The sequence below is a fragment of the Ziziphus jujuba genome, chromosome 1, assembly GCF_031755915.1.
Source record: "Ziziphus jujuba cultivar Dongzao chromosome 1, ASM3175591v1".
In the NCBI taxonomy this organism is placed as follows: Eukaryota; Viridiplantae; Streptophyta; class Magnoliopsida; order Rosales; family Rhamnaceae; genus Ziziphus; species Ziziphus jujuba.
The window spans coordinates 190315-210869 of NC_083379.1; the positions used below are offsets into that span (position 1 = coordinate 190315).

The following is a 20555-nucleotide window of genomic DNA, read 5'->3' on the forward strand; positions in this document are numbered from 1 at the left end:
TGCAGCAAAAACCAGAAACATAATGATCCCCGTGCTAGTCGGTCATTCAGACTTTTCATTTTGTTATTTTTCTTAATTTGTTAATTCATCCCAGAAAACCAATTTTAAGAGGCACACAAGCTGCAATTATTGTTTTCCCTTTTCAAAACATTTGATAATGGTCATTGATTTGAAGGTGTTCCACACCTCCCTCAGCAATGGAGTTGCTGGGAGCATATTGAATTACCTTTTGCAACGCAAATAGGGTTTTTGGGTTATCTAGGATTAGTCTTTACCATGCCATAACCATACACATGCAACCATCTATATTACAGTGAGGAAAACGCTGATCCAAACAAAATTCATCTATACCTCATGGTTTCTCACTGCATTCCCACACCATGGTGAGCGTTAGGTCAGAGCCAAAGATATGGAAAAGCACAAGTGTATTTACCAGCGGAACCAATTTCAGTACTAAAAAGACAGGGACACCGATTGAATAAACAGATACAAGAGGAAAGAGGACAAATGCACGGTTCTATTCCATATGAATCATTCTATCAAAATTACATATTCATATCAGAAGACAGCAAAGAATAATATGTACCTATTGGTCAAGAGGCATCCACTCTAGTTCTAGCTCCATTTCTCCAGATTCCACATTCTGGAGCTTCAGTAAAACCTCCTGTTTTACCTTTCCATCAATAATGTTGACAGTACTATCATCTATAAGGGCATTGTCATGGGATTTCAACCATTTTCCAATCTGCATGTTGCCAAACATTCCTGCATCTCCAAATGCAATTGCGGACGTTATCAAGGGTTGAAGATCGATCTCCGCTTCTCCCATTATATCATCAGCAGAGAAGGTGTCGTGATCAAAAACCCGCTGCATCATGGCAAGTTGAAAGGTCAGAAAGTAAAATGTTATAAATTTCTTCCTGAAAAGTGAGACAACAATAATTTTTTCCTAAAGTGTGAGGAGATTTTCTTAAACATATTGAATCTGTAAGAAAATTCAGAGAAAGCAAACATAAATACAATTATAATAAATAGATAGGCTTACCAACTTTAAAGGTCCATAATGCTGAGGAACTGAAAGCATGAGTTCCTCATTCCAGACTGGATTCAAGTTGCTCTTCATTACAGTTGTTTGAGCAGACTGCAGGCATCAACACCCAATTATTATCATCAAAATCACATTATTATCATTAAAAATAATATATGGTTGAGAATTCACGTCTTCAATAATTATTACAGGATACAAAACATCGGATCGACACCAAGTGTATTGCCACAACCAACCAATTGATTTACACCATGACTTTCTTGGTTTCTGCTGACCCAATTATCATTTACGTTCTCATGCATTAAAGAAATTTGATTGTTTCATTCAAGGTCGGAGAGCATACTAGTTAAAACGAATAAAAATGAAAGAAATTTCACTCAAATTCTTTCCACCAACATTAGATTCAGAGCTTCAGAGAAAGTTAAAAGGGGCACATTTTCCATTTATAGTCAAAATCAAGCACGAATTTGAAAACATCTAACTTACAAGATCTTCAGTACAAACCTCACTAGCCTTGTGAAACGAAGAAAGGTTCAGGTAACTTGCCTGATGGTAGTTCAGACACAGATCGCAATCACAATGTGGGCATGGCTGTGGGCAATTTTTCAAAATTCTTCCATTAATTCTTGATTTCTTGTTTTAATTTCTTAATGTAATAAATCTTCCATTTTTGGTGTATTACAAAGCTACAAAGCCAATATTTAAAACAACCTCGATTATCATTAGTGGTTTCCCCTGCAGTCCACCTTTTGCATAAATCAAGCTCAAATTTCTTAGAAACTAGCACGACAAAAGAGACCTGTAAAAATATCTAGCCCAAGCTATTTTTTATTTTGAATTTCACTGAGCTCAAACTGCAATACAAACCAGGAAAAGTAAAACCACAGTATGCATGATGCCATAGCTATTGGTTGGTTGGGAAGGAGGCCTGAGTTGTAGAAATCTAACCATAAACTACAGTTACCACAACTCATAAAAATGAATTTTTGTCACAAAAACACAATTACAGTTTCTAGATCTTTAGGTTATCAGCATTTACATTACTGCATAATTTACTTATGAAATAATTGGACATGGTCCATGACTATGAACTTTTTGGCTTTGTTTTATTAATGGTTACATCTAGTTTAAGTATTGAGTTATCATTTGGTCCTGACTCAACCTAGTCAAATAAGAATATGAGTTATATATTACACATATTGGGGAAACGAAAGTATTCTACAAATACCTATAGATTGAAAAAGTTAAACTGATATAAGAGTACCTTTGTTTATACAAAAGTACCTTTCTATATTTCTATATGTTAGTGTAATATGTGGCTTTTATTTTATTTTATTTTTGGACAGATTGTATGGTTTGTGGATTGATATATATCATCGATTCGACTTTTTGACATCTTAAGATTTTGGGATTAATGGTAACTTAAACACCAAATCCTAGTTATCCATATGGTCTCTTTCCCAGTCCAGCTAACCCCAATTGTGCAAGTTTATCATGCAGCATATGTCCCACCCACTTTCTGACACATTATTGAATGAGCCAAAACATAATTAGAAGCGTTAAGAGTCTGTTGTCTGTTAAGTTGACACATATAGGTAGGTCCACTCCATAACAATTTGAAATTTTTAGGATTAATGGTAACTAAACATCTTCACTACAACTTATATTAATTGTTTAGAGATACATCTGAACATCTCCGACCTTCATTCTTCCTAATTTTAGTTACTATTAATAGCTTTTTTCATGGGTAAAATCACAGATCCTAAACAACAAGCTTTTCATCCTTTTTTTGTCTCCTTGTAGACCCAAACCCTAAAGCACTAAGTATTTGTACAACATTTAGCCTTCATTAGTTATTTAAAATAGCCTCATAAATCCTAAAATATTGTTTGCATTCTAGCATTTTGTGCAAGAAATAAATTTACTTTTTCAAGGTCAAACTCCACTAGGGAAAGAAAACAATGAGAAAGGATTTTGCTTTCTGTACATTTAGGAAAATTAAATGTTCAAAAACATATGCAATCTCTTCTTATTTTTCCGCTATGCTTTTCTTTTCCTTTCATTTATTTAACCAAACAATAAACACTAGCTTCTCCTACTATTTTTTATTCTTAATCTTTTTCATATTGAACTCTTAAGGTATAATAATATGTGTCAAGTTTACTTGATATAAATGACATAGTTGAGTCCACTTCCGAACAATGTGACCTGCCGTTTTGCTTTACCCCAGTTATCGAGTGTGTCTACAAGTGAGGTGAAGTGTTAGTATGTATTGTACTGCCTGATATATACATCAAGGGCCATACTTCCTGATAACTCAAAACATTAGGTGTTGATGATACCTCAACAAGTCCAACCATAGAATTGAGGTTTCACAATTTTCTGCGATCATATGACAATCTCTCATTTCATAATTTCAAATCCTAAGCTTTTTCAACAAATTTTAAGCCATTAATTCCCAAACGATAAAGTCTGCCCCAATAACGTACAATATGCATATGTCTCACCCATCGTAAATCAATCCATACATCCATTTCTGGTTCACCACAACACTCACACTCCCCACCACCCCTGAAGAAGAAAATAAAAAAGAAATAAAGAACCACACTCCCCTTAAAAACAGAATTTCATATACTCTCTCAAATCTTGTTTCTCTATTTCAGCTTTCTCTTGAGGACAATTTGTAAACTAACACATATAGTTGAAGGCATCACATCTGCAATTTCTACCTTCTTGAATCTCAATCAAAGGTAGTAGGTTCAAACCAATTCTTTTAGACATATAAAAAGCAAGGGAAAAAAAAAAAAAAAAAAAAAAAAAAAAAAAAAAAAGAGCATGCGTATAAATATGGTCATCCACAAGCATGCACACAAACACACAAATGTTTATTACAGAGCAAAAAATATCTGTAATGTAATCAAAGCAGATATTTACCTTCATTTACGAATATTAGAGAAAAGATAAAGAACAACTAACCTGCTGCCCAAGATTCAAGATGACATAAGGATCACTTGACATCATATCTCTGATAGCTAAATTTGTGCCTTTAATCACTTTTACCTTCAATAATCCAATAAATTCAACCATGCCTTCCTGTTATCACCACCAACATCAGATGGACTACTACATGCCTAATTATATTGATTTTTCTTTTTAACTAAAAATCAGTGGTTTTGTGCTACCAAAGTAAGGAACATGCTCACCACAAGTCCACACTAATAATACCAGCTAGATGATCCTAGTCATCTGATATGCAGAATAATTTTATATATTGATGAAACACTAGTGCACCTGTCTATGCAAATTAGAGCAGATCAGCAGATGTCTAACCACCTAAAAGGTTATCTCCCAGTCAACACCATCATTGTTACCTTTTATCCTTCTTTAATTACTGAAGCACAGAATTAAAAGGAATGACAAAGTTTACCAATTTTTGTGACGAATTTGAACTTCGAAAACTATCCATAATCTTCCTAGAAAGACTTGCTTGAAGGGAGCTCTTCTTAGAATTACTGGACAAAATCCGCAAGCTAGGTTTCAAGAATTCTTGAAGCTCATATTTTGATCTGCATGAAATATTACAATTAATAGCTTCAGAAACCTGAAATAAGAACAAAGATTGAACATGCTCCATGGTAGACTCTAGGATTCTAAACCATAACCAACCGGATAAATTTTGAACGCTCTTCGTGACTGGCATCGGGTGCAGGCTTATTGATTCCTTCAGGAATAAAAGCCTCATAAATTGAGTTAGCTGAAGAATTTCCTCCAACTTCAATCATCGCATCAATTTCTTCATCAGACCACTCATCCAGTGTCACAGACAAAACCTGAATATTTCAAAGTCATGTTGTTCTAAGAAAATGTAGCTTTGGTGACTGGAAATTTGTTTCTAAAGATAGTGGACAATATAAATGCACTGTTTTAAAGTACTTACAAAGGAGAAAGCACATGAATAGAGACATCAAATCACATATACACAATATAAAGTTGAAGATTTAGCATATTCTGCAGGGTAGGACTAACATTAAGCTGACTAATGGATGCTCTACAAATATCAATGTCTTAGTGCCTCTCAACAAATATATATATAGCACATTCAGGAAAAAAAATTCATACCTAACATATCCCGTATTGTTTTTTTTGTGGGGGGGGGGGGAATTTTCCCTTACATTTTTAATTAAATCAAAGTGAGAAAAAATTTAAACCTTGTATAAAAAATAAGAAAAAGCTTAATTCTCATTTTTTTTAATGAATTTATAGTTCTAATACCAGTCAGGGAAACTTTTATCAGCAATAAAATACTGGTTGCAATTGGCCAAACATGTAACTATATTTAATACACAGTTCAAAACAAATAAAAGTCAGGTCATTTTGACACCATGTAGTTATACTGGAATTTTCCCCGCCAAACATCTGAATTACAAGACTCTAATGCGGCAATATAAGAAATTAACCAGTAATATATATCTCCACTTTAACATAAATATCTACTACAAGATAAATGGGAAGTAACAACTCCATTATTACTCCAGCATGATTCAATTGCATAAATCTCAATAGCTTTGAAAAATGAAGAAAATGAAAAAGAAAAAACAAGTATAAGCTGCAAAATACATCTATAATATATTTCTAACAATGATAAATTGTCTTCAAATAACAATTAATTAAGAGGCATTCGGAGAATACCTTTGATATATGTGTTCCGAGACTCCTATGCACCCCACAACATTTTAAGCATATAAAGACTCCTATGTTAGCTGACCTGAAAACAGAATTGTAACAAGTTCCTTAACATCTTAAAATAATCTGAAGAAGGTACTAAGAAATAATGATAATTGTCAACTACTCCTCAACAATCAATTTTATGTAGAGGATTTCAATTATGTACTCTCTCAGCAGATTTCCATGCTTTAGCCCTTGTTCTCCAGTACCAAGCAAAAATCATCAAAGTGGACAATAATCAAACTTACGCCCATTTAGGATCTGAAGCACCACAGTCGGCACAATTGCGATTGTCTTTTTGTAGTAATAAATCTTTTAATCTTCTTTTGCCTGTAAAAGAAAGAAATACCATTCAATTTCAAGACTGAATTAAATCAAACTGTTTTGCCCCATATGTTCACCAAAAAAAAATATATATATATATATATATATATATATATATGGTGACTTGGGAGTTTAGGGACCTCACATCTCCATATTTACAAGCTACGTATGATTGATCCTAAACATTAAACAGCACATTTTTGCAATCAACACACACATAAAAGCATATCTTTCAAGGATTCATGAAAAATGGTAGAAGAAAGGCAATGAAAAATTACGAAGGGCTCAAGGATATACATAATTTTTATTTTCCTTTTTTCCAAAACTTTCCTTTCTCCTTCACCCTTTCCTCGCTAGAAGCAATGTATCATAAAGATCCACAGAGAAGCAGGAAACGGTCTGTCTAAGTGGCCAAATGCAAAATGCCAACAACTCAAGAACAAGTGTACTACAGTCCTTATTGCAGGTATAAGGGATTATGTTTCTTCTGCAGGTGCACGTTAAATTCATCTTTGCCAGTTGGTAGCTGAGTTTAGCTGTTCTATATGGTTGATCTCCTTCAGCCACAAATGCTAGATTCTGATTTTTCTTTAAGAGAACTACTTCATGTCATTGTAGATGAAAACTCCACCTTTTATTAGTGTCCATAAAGCATACACAGATGCAACACTGTCTGTATCGCTTTTCAGAAATACTGTAAAACGGGCAGGTGGTGCAGTTCTCTAAAGAATTGCAAATATCATAGTCCTAGTCCCCAAGATTGAAATTACAATACAAATGACTCAATTATTTAGAATTTACTGATCGTTTTTAATCACTTAATAAATATTACAAGTATACCTGAGGCAGGCCTTCCAAGTTCCAATGGACGATTCATTGCTTTGCTGTTAACCCACAATCATCCAGCCAACCAAATTGCTCTCATATATCATGGACAAAGTGACTGAAAATAGAAGATTAAAAACAACCCAGCTCAGCACCAAAAAAATAAAATAAAATCCTAAACCAAGTAACTTCCCGCTCCTCCTGAAAAACACAGAAACGACAAATAGATAAAACCAAACCAAACCAAACAAATAAAAGGGGAACTCGTATAGTATGGATGAATCTAGAGCTTTAAGTCTAGAAAAACTAGGAAAAGCATACAAATAAAAAATTATATATCAATTTATACCAAGTAAAATTCCCAACAAAAGTCTGACATAATAATTAGCAAACGAAAAGGCATTAAATTATACCAATAGATGCTCAATATAGATGGAAATATCAAAGAACTGAAGTTACCGTCCAGCAATAACTCGCAGAACAGAACAAAACTAAACCCATCAGTAAAATGTAGTTTCTTTCGTTTGGGCTGCAACAAAATGGATTGGGGGAGAGAGAATCTAATTTTCTGACAAAATCTGGTCACCTCCTAAATGAAAATGAGAAATAGATTGTCCGAACAAGAACAAGAGGAAGAAAAAACAAAAAAGGAGCCATGCACCATTAATATGAATCTTTTATAACTAAGGTCCCAACATGGAAAATCGAAAAATGTAAACAACATGAGATTGTTTATTTCTGTTTTATACTATTATACTTTTTACTCAAAAGTTCAAATGAGGAAACAACAACACAAAAATTGATTGAAATTAATCACGAGACCAACAAATGAAACTCAAATCAACAAATTAGATATAATAAGAATCATAAATAAGATTACAAATAACGGATTCATTCAAAACCGACGAACGTAAAGGGCAAACCCAAACCAAATTCAACCATTATTTGTTAAAATTGATAATCAATCAAACAAGCCCAGATGGTATAAAAGATAATTTATAAGATTGAGTGCAAGATCCGAGAAGGAAGATATAAAATTTACCAGCGAATTTAAAGAAATTGGAAATGGGTTGTAAGAGAATAATTGTCGAAGAAGATGGGTGTCCTCAACCTCCAGACACCACCTTTTTGATTCTGGTGATGAAAACTATGTGTTGTTTTTTTTTATTTTTTTTTAATCATATTTTTTGGGTTGAAATTGTTTACCAACATATTTTTTTTTTTTTTTTAAATTCCGGAATAATAGAAAGCATACTATAATAGAGATACGTGGATGACAAAAAGGAAAAGTCAATAGTTATTGTAACTTGGACCAAAAAAGCAAAAAAAGAAAAAAAAAAAAATCCAGATAGAGACACATAAACACGTCGTCATACCAGTAAAAATGCATGCCCACGTAATCATCGATCCACAAGCTTCCTTTTTTCATAGCAATTTCTTTTGGGCTGAAAAACAAAAATAAAAACCTTCACTGAGGTCTTATTTGAAAAGCATTAAAATTAATAGAAATTTAAAATTATTTAAAAAAATAAAATTTTTATAAGGAAAAAAAATGCACGTTCAAAAGAAAATAAATATTAAAAATTAAAAAAATAAAAAATGAATTTTAAAAAAAATTATCATTTTAAAATTTCTTAAAAAATTAATTTTATATATTTTAGACAATTTTATCTTTAAATTTTAAAATACAAATTAATTAATTTTTTATAAATCTTAAATATCTTGATACTAGCTAAACGTTTTAAAAATTTATAAAAATTTGATTTTGAAAATATTAATTATCAAAAATTGGTTTTGACATAGAAGGGTACAAAATTGTTTGATGAAATTGATAATCCAATCCAATTTAATTCAATTTCATTAAATCTATCTAATTAAATTAAATTGGATTGGAATGAAAATTTATATATAGAGGTGTACAAAATTATCCGATAAAATGGAATGACAATTTATACATAGAGGTGTACAAAATTATCCGATAAAATTGATAATCCAATTCAGTTTAATTCAATTTTATTAAATCAATCTAATTAAATTAAATTGGATTGGAATGAAAATTTTAAAATCCCTTTGAATTGGTTCAGTAACCATTTAAGTTACATTTGAAAAAATAAAAAATCTAGGAGAAACAGAAGATCTAATTCTTTGCACAAAGACATTACCCAAATTGAGTGCAAACTAAGTATACATGGCTAATTCTTTACACCAAGATATTACTCAAATTTAGAGTAAACTAGGTATGTGCACATATAAATATATCTTCTCAAAAAGGAAAAAGAAAAAAAAAAATACTATATATAGATCTTAATATCTGGGCAATATCAAGCTTTATTGCACTGTTTGGATGGTTGTGTATCTAACGGTGGATTTGTTAGTATGGCAATTGGTTTCATTTTGGAATGACTTGGGTAAAGGAAGCGGAGTGTGGTGAAATTATAGTCCTTATGGCACTCTGTCTCTCCAAGGGCAACTAAGGTTTTAGATATTATTAGGAGTTCGGGACAGTGTGCCAATAAACTTATGATTTGGAGTGGTATCTTTAAATCTATCTGATGAAAGCTGAACTTTCAACGTGAACGTTTTGATGCGGCTGCAGTCTTCTTACTCATCTGCGACCAATCTAGAACGTTATCGAGATAGGGAGAGGAAAATCAATTATAAAGAAAGAGGAATCCATGTGGTTTGAAAGATTTAGTTTGTTAGGCGATGGTAATCGTAACATCTGTTTCTTTCATTCTCATGCTAGTTCTAGACGGCAACGTAGTACCACTAGAGGAATTCAAAATGATTGTGGGGACTGCATTGATAATGATGCGACTGTTTTAGATGTTTTTGGTGAATATTTTACTAATCCGTTCACGAGCAATGCTTCAGTTTTGGTGGAAGGGATCTTCTGGGGTTTAGGGTAGGGTTAAGGATCAAATTAATCAAGCTTTGTGTCGGCCTTTTATTGCGGAGGAGGTTCGACAGAGTCTATTCTAAATGCATCCATCGAAATCTCCTTGGTTTGCAAAATGCTAGCTAAATTCTTTCAGCATTACCGGCTAATTGTTGGTGAAAGGGTTATTGAAACTTGTTTGCATGTATTGAATAATAAGCTTGGTGACGTAAATCATATGCTTGTTTCTATGGTTCCCAAGATCAAAAATCTAGGTACTATGGCTGATTTTTGCCCAATTAGATCATGTACGATTTTGTATAAGATTATCGTGAAGGCTATTGTTAATAGGTTTTAAAGTTTTTTTCTTCAATTAATTTTCGTAGAACAAACCGCTTTGTCACTATTTGTTAAGCCATGGACAATGTTATGATGGCTCTTGAAACTATGCTCAATGTTGGTTGTTGTCAGAATGGGAATGAATCTTTGATGGCCACAGGATAGAATGGAATTTTATCAAATTGATGGTGCAGGAGATTATTTATAGACTAGCTTACTATGCTTTTATTAATAGAATAGCTTGCAGTGAGATAATTCCTGCTCGAGGGTTAAGATAAGGAGACTCGTTATCTCCTTATGTTTTTTCTTTTATGTGTGGAGGGTCATTCCTATCTAAATAGGAAGGCAGAATATCTTTCCTATCATTTTAAAAGGGCAGAATGTGTGGAAGAAATGTAGGAAATACAAGTGGCTTCAGGTACTCCTTGGGTTTCTCATCTCTTTTTGCAAATGGTAATATCATGTTAACCCATGTTCATGCTAAAGGATTACTAGTTAGCCTCAGACAGCAGGTGAATATGAGGAAGATTGTTGTGTTGTTTAGGCGAAATACAACACATGATGGTCATGAGATGGTTAGGAGTTTATTTCATATTCAAAATGATGGGAGTCATGACAAGTATCTTAGATTACCCACTATTATTGAAAGGAATAAATTAAGGCATTTTCAAATCATAAAGGATGGAGGCTGAGCTAAACTAAAGGGTTGGAAAAAAAAAAAAGCTACTTTCTAAAGCTGAAAGGAATTTCTTATTAAAGTTGTGGCTCAAGCTGTTCCAACCTATTCAATGGGTAGTTTTCGATTACCTAAAAGTTCGATTAAAAGTTTAAATGGTTAATGACCCCGATTTTCCTGCAGTTATTCAGATGATAAAACATGAATTTATTGGAAAAAGTTGGGAGGTTTTTTGCCAACAAAAGACCTTGGGTGGATCAGGATTTCAATCCTTGGAAGAGTTCAAAAAGGCGCTTTTTGCAAAGCAATGTAGACAACTAAATAACTTGGCTTCGAGGGTACTTAAAACTCAATAATTTCCAAATGATACTTTTATGGCAGCAAGCAGAGGGATAAGACCTTCCTTATTATGGCATAATTTAAAGTGGGGGAGCAGAGTTTTGGAGAATGGGTGTGTATGGAGAGTTGGTGATCGCTCTGCTATAAAGGTTTATAAGGGTATTAAATGAAGACTTGCAAGACTTAATAACTTTAACTAGTGGGTGGAACGTTTCATTGATTAGAACTAGTTTTTCATCAAACAAAATTGATCTTATTCTTAAAACATTTATTAGGGTTTCCGAAGGTTGGACAAACTGGCTATACCATCACTCAAGTCTTTATACCATCAAGTCTAGCTATTGGATGAATCGTAAGCTAGGAGGTAGTTCACTGGTTGATGGCTTAAGTTTGGCTTCAAACCAAACTTGGAGACTGCTTTCGCTTTTGAATGTCCTAAATAAAATTCAATTAATTCTATGGAGAACTAGTAGTTTTGCATTACCATGCTTGTACGCCTTGCTGCATTGAATGGTTTTTTAAAATCTAGTTTGCAGTTTGTGTCATAAAGTGGACGAGACTATTGTAAAGTGGAAGGAGGTAGATTTTTATCCGGCTTTGAAATCTATTAGTTTTCAATCTTTTGCTGATCATTGTTATTGGATGCTGTCCAATTTGTCTGATTTTGAGCAAGAACATATTGCGAGTTTGGCTTGGATGGTTTATAATCGACGTAATGATATTATACACAGAGATTTTTTGAAGAACGATCGATATTTGCTTGACCGTGTTTCACATTTGCAGTAGAATTATTGGATGCTCATCGTTCTTTGTAGGTTGATGTGATTGAAAGTAGAGTTGTAAAGTGGGCTGTACCAACACTTAAACATGTTAAAATTAATGTGGATAGCATGTTGAGGGAAATTGATGGGGGTAAGGGAATGGTGGTGAGGAATTTTCATGGTAATGTAATGGCAGCTCTTGCTTACCTAACTTTATGGTGTATTCTCCTTTGACAACTGAGTTGCAAGCCATAAAGGAAGCTTTATTATTTTATGTTCAATCTAGATTTTTATAATGGTTAAATGGAGAGGAATTCTCTTTTGGCAATTTAGATTATCTTGGGGGATGGTTGTGATCTGAGAGTAAATTTTTTCTTAGTTGAAGATATTCATCAGTGATGATGAGACAGTGATATGAATTAACTTTATTTTTTAAAATGGTTTTGGGAATAATATGCTTGATCATATATATATATATATATATATATATATATATATATATATATATATATATATGTATATTTGAAATTATTTAAGTCATATTTTTTATTACATATTATAAAAGATTGATTAGATTTATTATATTATAGTATATTTTTAAAAAATCGTTTGGTATAAAATATAAGGCTATACGATATATATACATGTTGATGTTGGTATTTTTCAGAATATTTTGATGTGATGATTATAGGTATTATATGATAAATAACATAAATATATTAGGTTATGAGTTAGATACTAGATTGTGAATTATTGTGTACCATATTGTACCATAAATGTGAATTTGTTGGATTATAATTATATATGCTTATTTAACCATCTCCTACTTGATCACTGATCTTGCGATTGGATGAGAGGTCCTAATCTGTGATGCCATTGGGATATCAAGGATCGCATTGATAGTTTCCCCCTCCCTCGGTAGTTGACGACACACTAAAACACTATTTGTGGTCATTGATAGGTTATGATAATGATTATAGTATAGAGGAATATTGATGGATGCACTAGGGATACAGTATATATTTATATGTATTGTTTTATTATTGATATTTATGAATTATGGTTCATAAAAGTATTATTTTATTTATGAAAGAATGGATATTATCTTATTTTATTTTTTTATTCTATAATTTACGAAATTTTTATGCTTTGGGAATGATTATGGGTTTTATGAAAAATTATTTGTCAAAACAGTGGAATTTTCAAAGAGCAAAAGTGAGGCCTTCAGAGAAAGAGTTTTTAAGAATAACAATTATTTTCATAATATTTCATATGTTCCCTCGCTGAGTCCGTTTTATAGTTTTGCATTTTTAAACCATTCCCTTACACCTTAACTAACAGGTTACATACATCATGTCCATGTATCTTCATTATTCATATGTCATTCCACTCTTGATGTATAATTATTTTCCTTTGACTCTAATAATATTAAATATTCTTTCTTTCGTTAATTCTAATGTATATATTATATTGAGCACTTTCCATATTTTGCATTTATCCATTTATATTTCTTAAATTGATTTGGTAGATTAACCTAATATGCATAATCTTATATTATCGTTGATTAATGATTTTATAAGATTTCTTTTAAAATTGCTTATAATATCTTAATTATACTATTGGATTATGTCTAATTTATGAAAAGTTTCTACTAAACTCTCAGTACCGGTTCAATGGAGTTCCCTAGGTGGAACCCTCATGAGTATTTGAAAAAGGGCCACAAAAGCGGTCCAATAACTCAATATGCACTTTCTCTTGGTTCTTTTGAATCTTGGATGGAAAGGTGTTAGTTTGGCTTCTGGATGCTATCCAATCTTATTTGTGTTATTTGGTTGTTTCTTAATGAAGTTGATGTTTTCTCTCTCTCTCTCTCTCTCTCTATATATATATATATATATGTATGTATGTATTTAGGCAACCAAAAGAAAAGGAATGAGAAAATCTAATTTAAAAACAAAAAAGAAAAACCATATGTTTCAATTGGCAACTTTGTTTCAAAGTTGTATTTAGAAGACTGAGAAGGGGGAAAAAAATAGAAAAGCCAATAATAGTTTAAATGGTATAGTTTAAATCGAGAAAGAGTGGGGGAGATGAAAGGTGGTTATAGACATCTTATTAGAGATTTTCAGATTGAATGGAATATTTTTACTTCTAAAATTAGGGTTATGGAGATACTCTGAAGATCAACAAAAGGAATAGAGTTTAAATTTTTAGGATATCATTGGATCTTGGAGAGGCTTATTGGCTGTGGAAAGAGTTTGTATCTGTGGTTAAACCAGAAGCAGGGACTCCAACATTTAGAAAAATGAGAACTAACTCTAATGTTCTCTTTGTGAAATCTTGTGAGAATAGAAAAGGTGTTTTTTTTTAGAGGTTTTGAAAATCCAAGAAAGAAATTTGGTAAGGAAGATTATCATTCCAAGTGGAAAAGGCATTGGGGTAGGAGTAAATTCCAACAAATTTTGGGTGAGATTCTTGAAGTAGCTGTACAGAATAATCAAGGCATAAAATTTTAAAAAGTTCTTGGATGTCTGAGGTTAAAAAAATTAAAAAAAAAATTAAAAAAATTTTAGAATAAAATAGATGGAGGAAAAGCAGACTCAAACAATGAAGAATATGGAAGAAAATGCATGGTCTGTCTAGAAGAATTGATATGTAGCTGATAAAAACAAATTAGATTTTCAATTGATAGATGAAGAGTATGAAAATGAAAAGCAACATTCAAACAAAGATTTGCAAAGGAAAGACTTGAAAGCTATAGTAGCAGTCACAAGATATTCAATTGATAACTCCTGAATCAGTGTTAAGTTGACCATGAGGAAATTAGTAAAAAAGAGAATTACTCTGTTAACCTTTCAGCCTGATAAAGCTCTTTGGTAGTGCGAAGATGCTAATGGGGCAAAAAGGTTTCATTCGGTGGAAGACGTTCTCATGGTGCTTTTTCAATTACAATTGAAAGATGGAAGTACAACTTACATTTTGTTCATTTGAAGATTGAATGCGGTAATAGTTGGATTGGTTTAGAAGGTTTACCATTAAATTTCTGGTCAATCAAAACCTTCCAATATTAGAAGAAAGCTATGAAGGTTTGTTCGAAGTGGATAGGAATACTCAAAACCAAAGTAACCTTACAATGGCCATGATTAAAGTTAAAGGCACTTTGATTGGTTTTATCCCTACAAAAACTTTGTTTGAAGGCTTCAAGATAAATCCTTGATCTTTGAATAGTCCATCTGAAAGACAATTTTTTAGTTAGTTGAATAGAAAAACCAATTGATTCGTGGAGGATGGAAGATCAGAAGACAAAAGCAAAAAGTAGGAGACGATAACGTGGATAAAGCTTTAAGAGATCATGCTGAGAGGATTGGTACACGTAAGCCAACAATAAATTAATTCTCTTTAAGATCGAAAGTTATTGAAAGTCAAAGGAATGATGATTAAGAAGTGGCTAAACAAGCAAGTTCCTATGCCACAAAGTTAAATTCAAGCAATTCCATGATTAATCGAAACAAGGTTTACAAGAAAGAATTTAATAGGATAGTTGGTGAGTGAGCTAAGATCTTTTTTAGGGCTCGTGAACTATTACCGAAGATTCATCGTAAGTTACTCGAAGAGGGCTGCTCAACTCAAAAAAAAGGCTGAAATGGAGGAAGGATTGGGCTTTTCTTAAACCCATTCAAATTAACTTGAGGAGAACATTTTCAAATCAGTTGTATAATTCTAGGGGAATTTGGCCCAATACCCTCATAGGACCGAGGTTAATGATTTTTGTCCCCTCACTTGATATCTTTTTTGTTCTACCCTTCAATATCCATTATAACCTTCAAACAAAAAAAAATTACTTACATATCCTATTATATTTTAAACCAAACAAAAATCAACTTTTTTTAAACGTCTTTACACGAATACACAAATACAAAAAACCAAACAAACGGCTTTACATGAACACACAAATACACGAAAATCCCAAAATTTCATAAAAGTGTCTCAAATTTTGCAAAAAAAATTGATGACTGTTCACCCTGAATAATTTCCAAGGAAATCGTCGGTAACCAACAAATACCCTCTGGAAAAATTACCGACGGTTTCGTCGGTAATTCCCGAGGGTGTACAGTCCATAACATTTTACCAATTTTTTGGACCCCACAAGTCCCATAACGTGTGTTGAATGCAAAAACATGGCAAATAGGGATTCTAAAATTATGCTAAGTAGAGAAAATCCCAAAATTTCATAAAAATGTATCAAATTTTGCAAAAAATTTGGATGACTGTTCACCTTCGGTAATTCCCGAGGAAATCGTCGGTAACCAACACATACCTTCTGGAAAAATTACCGACGGTTTCGTCGTTAATTCCCGAGGTTGTACAGTCCATAACATTTTACCAATTTTTTGGGCCCCATAAGTCCCATAACGTGTGTTGAATGCAAAAACATGAAAAATAGGGATTCTAAAATTATACTAAAGAGAGAAAATCCCAAAATTTCATAAAAGTGTCTCAAATTTTGCAAAAAAATTGGATGACTGTTCACCCTCGGTAATTCCCAAGGAAAATCGTCGGTAACCAACAAATACCCTCTGGAAAAATTACCGACGGTTTCGTCGGTAATTCCCGAGGGTGTACAGTCCATAACATTTTACCAATTTTTTGGGCCCCACAAGTCCTATAACGTGTGTTGAATGCAAAAACATGGTAAATAGGGATTCTAAAATTATACTAAGTAGAGAAAATCCCAAAATTTCATAAAAGTGTATCAAATTTTGCAAAAAAATTGGATGACTGTTCACCCTCGGTAATTCCCGAGGAAATCGTCGGTAACCAACACATACCCTCTGGAAAAATTACCGACGGTTTCGTCGGTAATTACCGAGGGTGTACAGTCCATCATATTTTACAAGTTTTTTGGGCCCCACAAGTCCCATAACGTGTGTTGAATGCCAAAACATGCAAAATAGGGATTCTAAAATTATGCTAAGGAGAGAAAATTCCAAAATTTCCTAAACGTGTCTCAAATTTTGCAAAAAAATATGATGACTGTTCACCCTCGGTAAATACCGACGAAACCGTCGGTAATTTTTCCAGAGGGTATGCAGTTGGTTACCGACGATTTCTTCGGGAATTACCGAGGGGGTACAGTCATCCTATTTTTTTGAAAAATTTGAGACACGTTTATGAAATTTTGGGATTTTCTCTCCTTAGCATAATTTTAGAATCCCTATTTTGCATGTTTTTGCATTCAACACACGTTATGGGACTTGTGGGGCCCAAAAAAGATGTAAAATGTGATGGACTGCACACCCTCGGTAATTACCGACGAAATCTTCGGTACTTTTTCCAGAGGGTATGTGTTGGTTACCGACGATTTCCTCGGGAATTACCGAGGGAATACAGTCATCCAATTTTTTTGCAAAATTTGAGAGCTTTTTAAGAAATTTTGGGATTTTCTCTCCTTAGGACAATTTTAGAATCCATATTTTTCATTTTTTTGCATTCAACACACGTTATGGGACTTGTGGGGCCCAAAAAAATTGGTAAAATGTGATTGACTGTACACCCTCGGTAATTACCGACGAAACCATCGGTAATTTTTCCAGAGGGTATGTATTGGTTACCGACGATTTCCTCGGGAATTACCGAGGGTGAATAGTCATCCAAATTTTTTGCAAAATTTGATACAATTTTATGAAATTTTGGGATTTTCTCTACTTAGCATAATTTTAGAATCCCTATTTGCCATGTTTTTGCATTCAACACACGTTATGGGACTTGTGGGGCCCAAAAAATTGGTAAAATGTTATGGACTGTACACCCTCGGGAATTACCAACGAAACCGTCGGTCATTTTTCCAGAGGGTATTTGTTGGTTACCGACAATTTCCTCCGGAATTACCGAGGGTGAACAGTCATCCTATTTTTTTAGAAAATTTAAGAACTTTTTAAGCAATTTTGGGATTTTCTCTCCTTAGGATAATTTTAGAATCCATATTTTTCATTTTTTTGCATTCAACACACCTTAGGGGACTTGTGGGGCCCAAAAAATTGGTAAAATGTGATTGCCATAGGGTTTCGATAATTACCGATGAAACCTTCAGTAATTTTTGAATCAAAAACAAATTGAACTTTTTCATTTTTTAATGCCGTTTGATCACTTACTTTGCCAGAATTTATCATTAATAATGCTACATTTAGCATGTTATTGGTTGGAACACACATGATTGAAGTTGCTGGATGGAATTGTTGTGAGTCTTTTACGACGATGTACAAATGTCAATTACCGATGATGCATTGGTCATTACCATTGGGCAGTAATATCATCCATGCAATAGTAAGAAACATACAAACAACTGAACCAAAAACTGAAGACGGAATGATATGTTATCAAAACAATACGACAGATGAATTTGATAATAAAAGAACACATAAAGCCAACGTCTATTACACCAAAACACACGTTACGCAGTTGACCAACTAATTGCATTCCTGACTACATTTCATACACATGCATACCACATAACATGGCCTCATTGTCTGAATATAGCATCATGCGATTGATGGGCATTCGTTTCAGTGGTGCTGTTGGTTGTTAGTGCTATCAAGTGGTACGGCGGCGGAGCATGATCGACTGCTGTGACCAGCCTGTTTGCACCTCCCGCATCTATATTGATGACGTTCCTCTCCTTGAGATTGAATCTTTTTCTTTCTCGGTCTTCCTGACTGTTTGCCAATTTGAAGTGGAAGTACAACCTGGTTTATGACATCATTTGGAGCATGCCACTGACTTTTATCTCCAAGTGGATATATGGTTTCCGAATATGCATCACGGAGTGAGTCAACTGAGTAATGCGCCGAGCAAAGGAAATATGGAGAGATATGTCGATGCTTACATGCTGCAATTGCATGGACACAAGGAAATCCATCAATGTCAAATTCCTTGCATGAGCACGTCTTATTTTCTAAGTTAACAACTCCAACAAACATGCCATGGCCAACAACTTGAAACTCATATAAGTTCATTGGCATAACACGTAAGCCTCTGCCATTATTTGAGCGGTCCTGCATGATTTTTTCCAACCAATTAGTAACAGGAGTTTGCATTGCAGCAGCGTTAGTTCGACGTTCATACCACCACCTTTGCAAGACATCACGAATGTGATCTAGTAATGGCAAAACAGGTTTATCCCTAGCATCAATAAGCATAGAGTTCATGCTCTCTGCAATGTTAGTTGTCATTATGTTGTATCTATTGCCCGGAAAATGTGATCTAGCCCATTTTGAAGGACTTGCATCCTTAAGATATTGTACAGCTTTAATACTAACCCCTTCTAAAAGCTGCATGGCCTTATCAAAATCCTCAACAATATATGCTCTAGCTGCATCATTAAAAGTTGATATAATCGCGTTGACATTACCTTTAAACTTCTTAGCACGTAAATTTGTACCAAGATGATATGTGCAGTGGCCATGATGATTATTAGGGAAAACTGTACGTATTGCTTTTGCAATGCTCTTGTGTCTATCCGATATAAAAAAGCTATATTCGGATCATCCCCAAACGCTTCTTTAAAGCTCTCAAAAAACCACGTGTAAGCCGCATCCGTCTCCCCAGGGCCTATTCCATAAGCAAGTGGATAAATTTGATTGTTCCCATCCAAACATGATGCAATATATAACAAACCTTTATATCTATTCTTTAGTGTAGTTTCATCGACAGCTACGACTCTCCGCATATGCTGGAACCCTCTAATGCTAGCTCCAAGTGCCATGAAAAAATATAAAAATCTGTTTTGATCATCAGTTTCAATTTGAGTAAACGTGCCCGGATTTTTGCTCTTCAAAACGTGACTCCATAAAGGAAGTTTTGCATATGAATCTTTTGGCGTGCCCCACAAACCTGATAGTGCAACTTCCTTAGCGGCCCATGCTTTGTTGTAGCTTATGTTTACTCCGTAATTAGAGCGAATGTCATGCACGATATCTAGAGGTTTGTATTGCCTTGAAATCCTATCAAACTTTGGCTGGATGATGTCTCCGATAACTGAACTTGTTGCTTGACGATGACCCCTTTTCATGATATTTAAAGAGCAAATATGCTCATCCTTGAAGGCCCTAATCATGAAGGCCTCTGTATTATCACCATGTAGTTTGGTAGCACGCATTCACTACATGCAATTGTCGTTTGCACATACAACCTCATATCGGACTCTATCCGACTTTTTGACCTTGAATTCAAAATTTCTCCTTAGTGCATAAAGACTAATCTTCTTCTGTAGCGCATTCTTACTCGCAAAGATTTGGTTGATTCGAATGATTTCATGGACATTGACGGATAAGAAGTGATGGTTAACCCTAAGTTCAGCCATTGTTTACCATGATTCTCATCATAAAATGAAGTTGCATTGAACACAAATCTTGGTGTAAATAAACGTTATCAAAGAGTATAAGAATTAAACCTTGGCATGTTTACAAGTTAGGTTATGCTCAGCATAAGGTCAAAATGTAGTTATTTTTACCACCTCACCAGAAATGAAGGCATCTGCAAAGGATCCCAGCAATAAAGCACTAACACTCAAGGATGTTTTAGGATTCAAAGCGTGTTGCGTGGAGATTAATAAACAAAATAACTGAAGCAGATCAGAGTGTA

The 20555-nt window shown here is 33.7% G+C and overlaps 1 protein-coding gene across 2 annotated transcripts; it reads right to left on the reverse strand.

Moving 5' to 3' along the window:
* Positions 1 to 410: 410 nt before the first annotated feature.
* LOC107406254 (probable ADP-ribosylation factor GTPase-activating protein AGD13) lies at positions 411 to 8154 on the reverse strand. 2 transcript variants are annotated; one of them, XM_016013708.4, is made up of 9 exons: positions 7965 to 8154; positions 6938 to 7040; positions 6022 to 6103; positions 5738 to 5813; positions 4715 to 4878; positions 4476 to 4614; positions 4025 to 4141; positions 1046 to 1141; positions 411 to 868 (listed from the first exon to the last, which is right to left on the reverse strand). In XM_016013708.4, the coding sequence occupies exons 2-9, from the start codon at positions 6972 to 6974 to the stop codon at positions 587 to 589; spliced, it is 993 nt and encodes a 330-aa protein (XP_015869194.1). In that variant the 5' UTR covers positions 6975 to 7040; positions 7965 to 8154; the 3' UTR covers positions 411 to 586. The 2 variants fall into 2 exon arrangements, with proteins under 2 accessions (XP_015869194.1, XP_015869878.1); XM_016014392.4 differs by having other exon boundaries at positions 6938 to 7123.
* Between the last annotated feature and the right edge of the window lie 12401 nt (positions 8155 to 20555).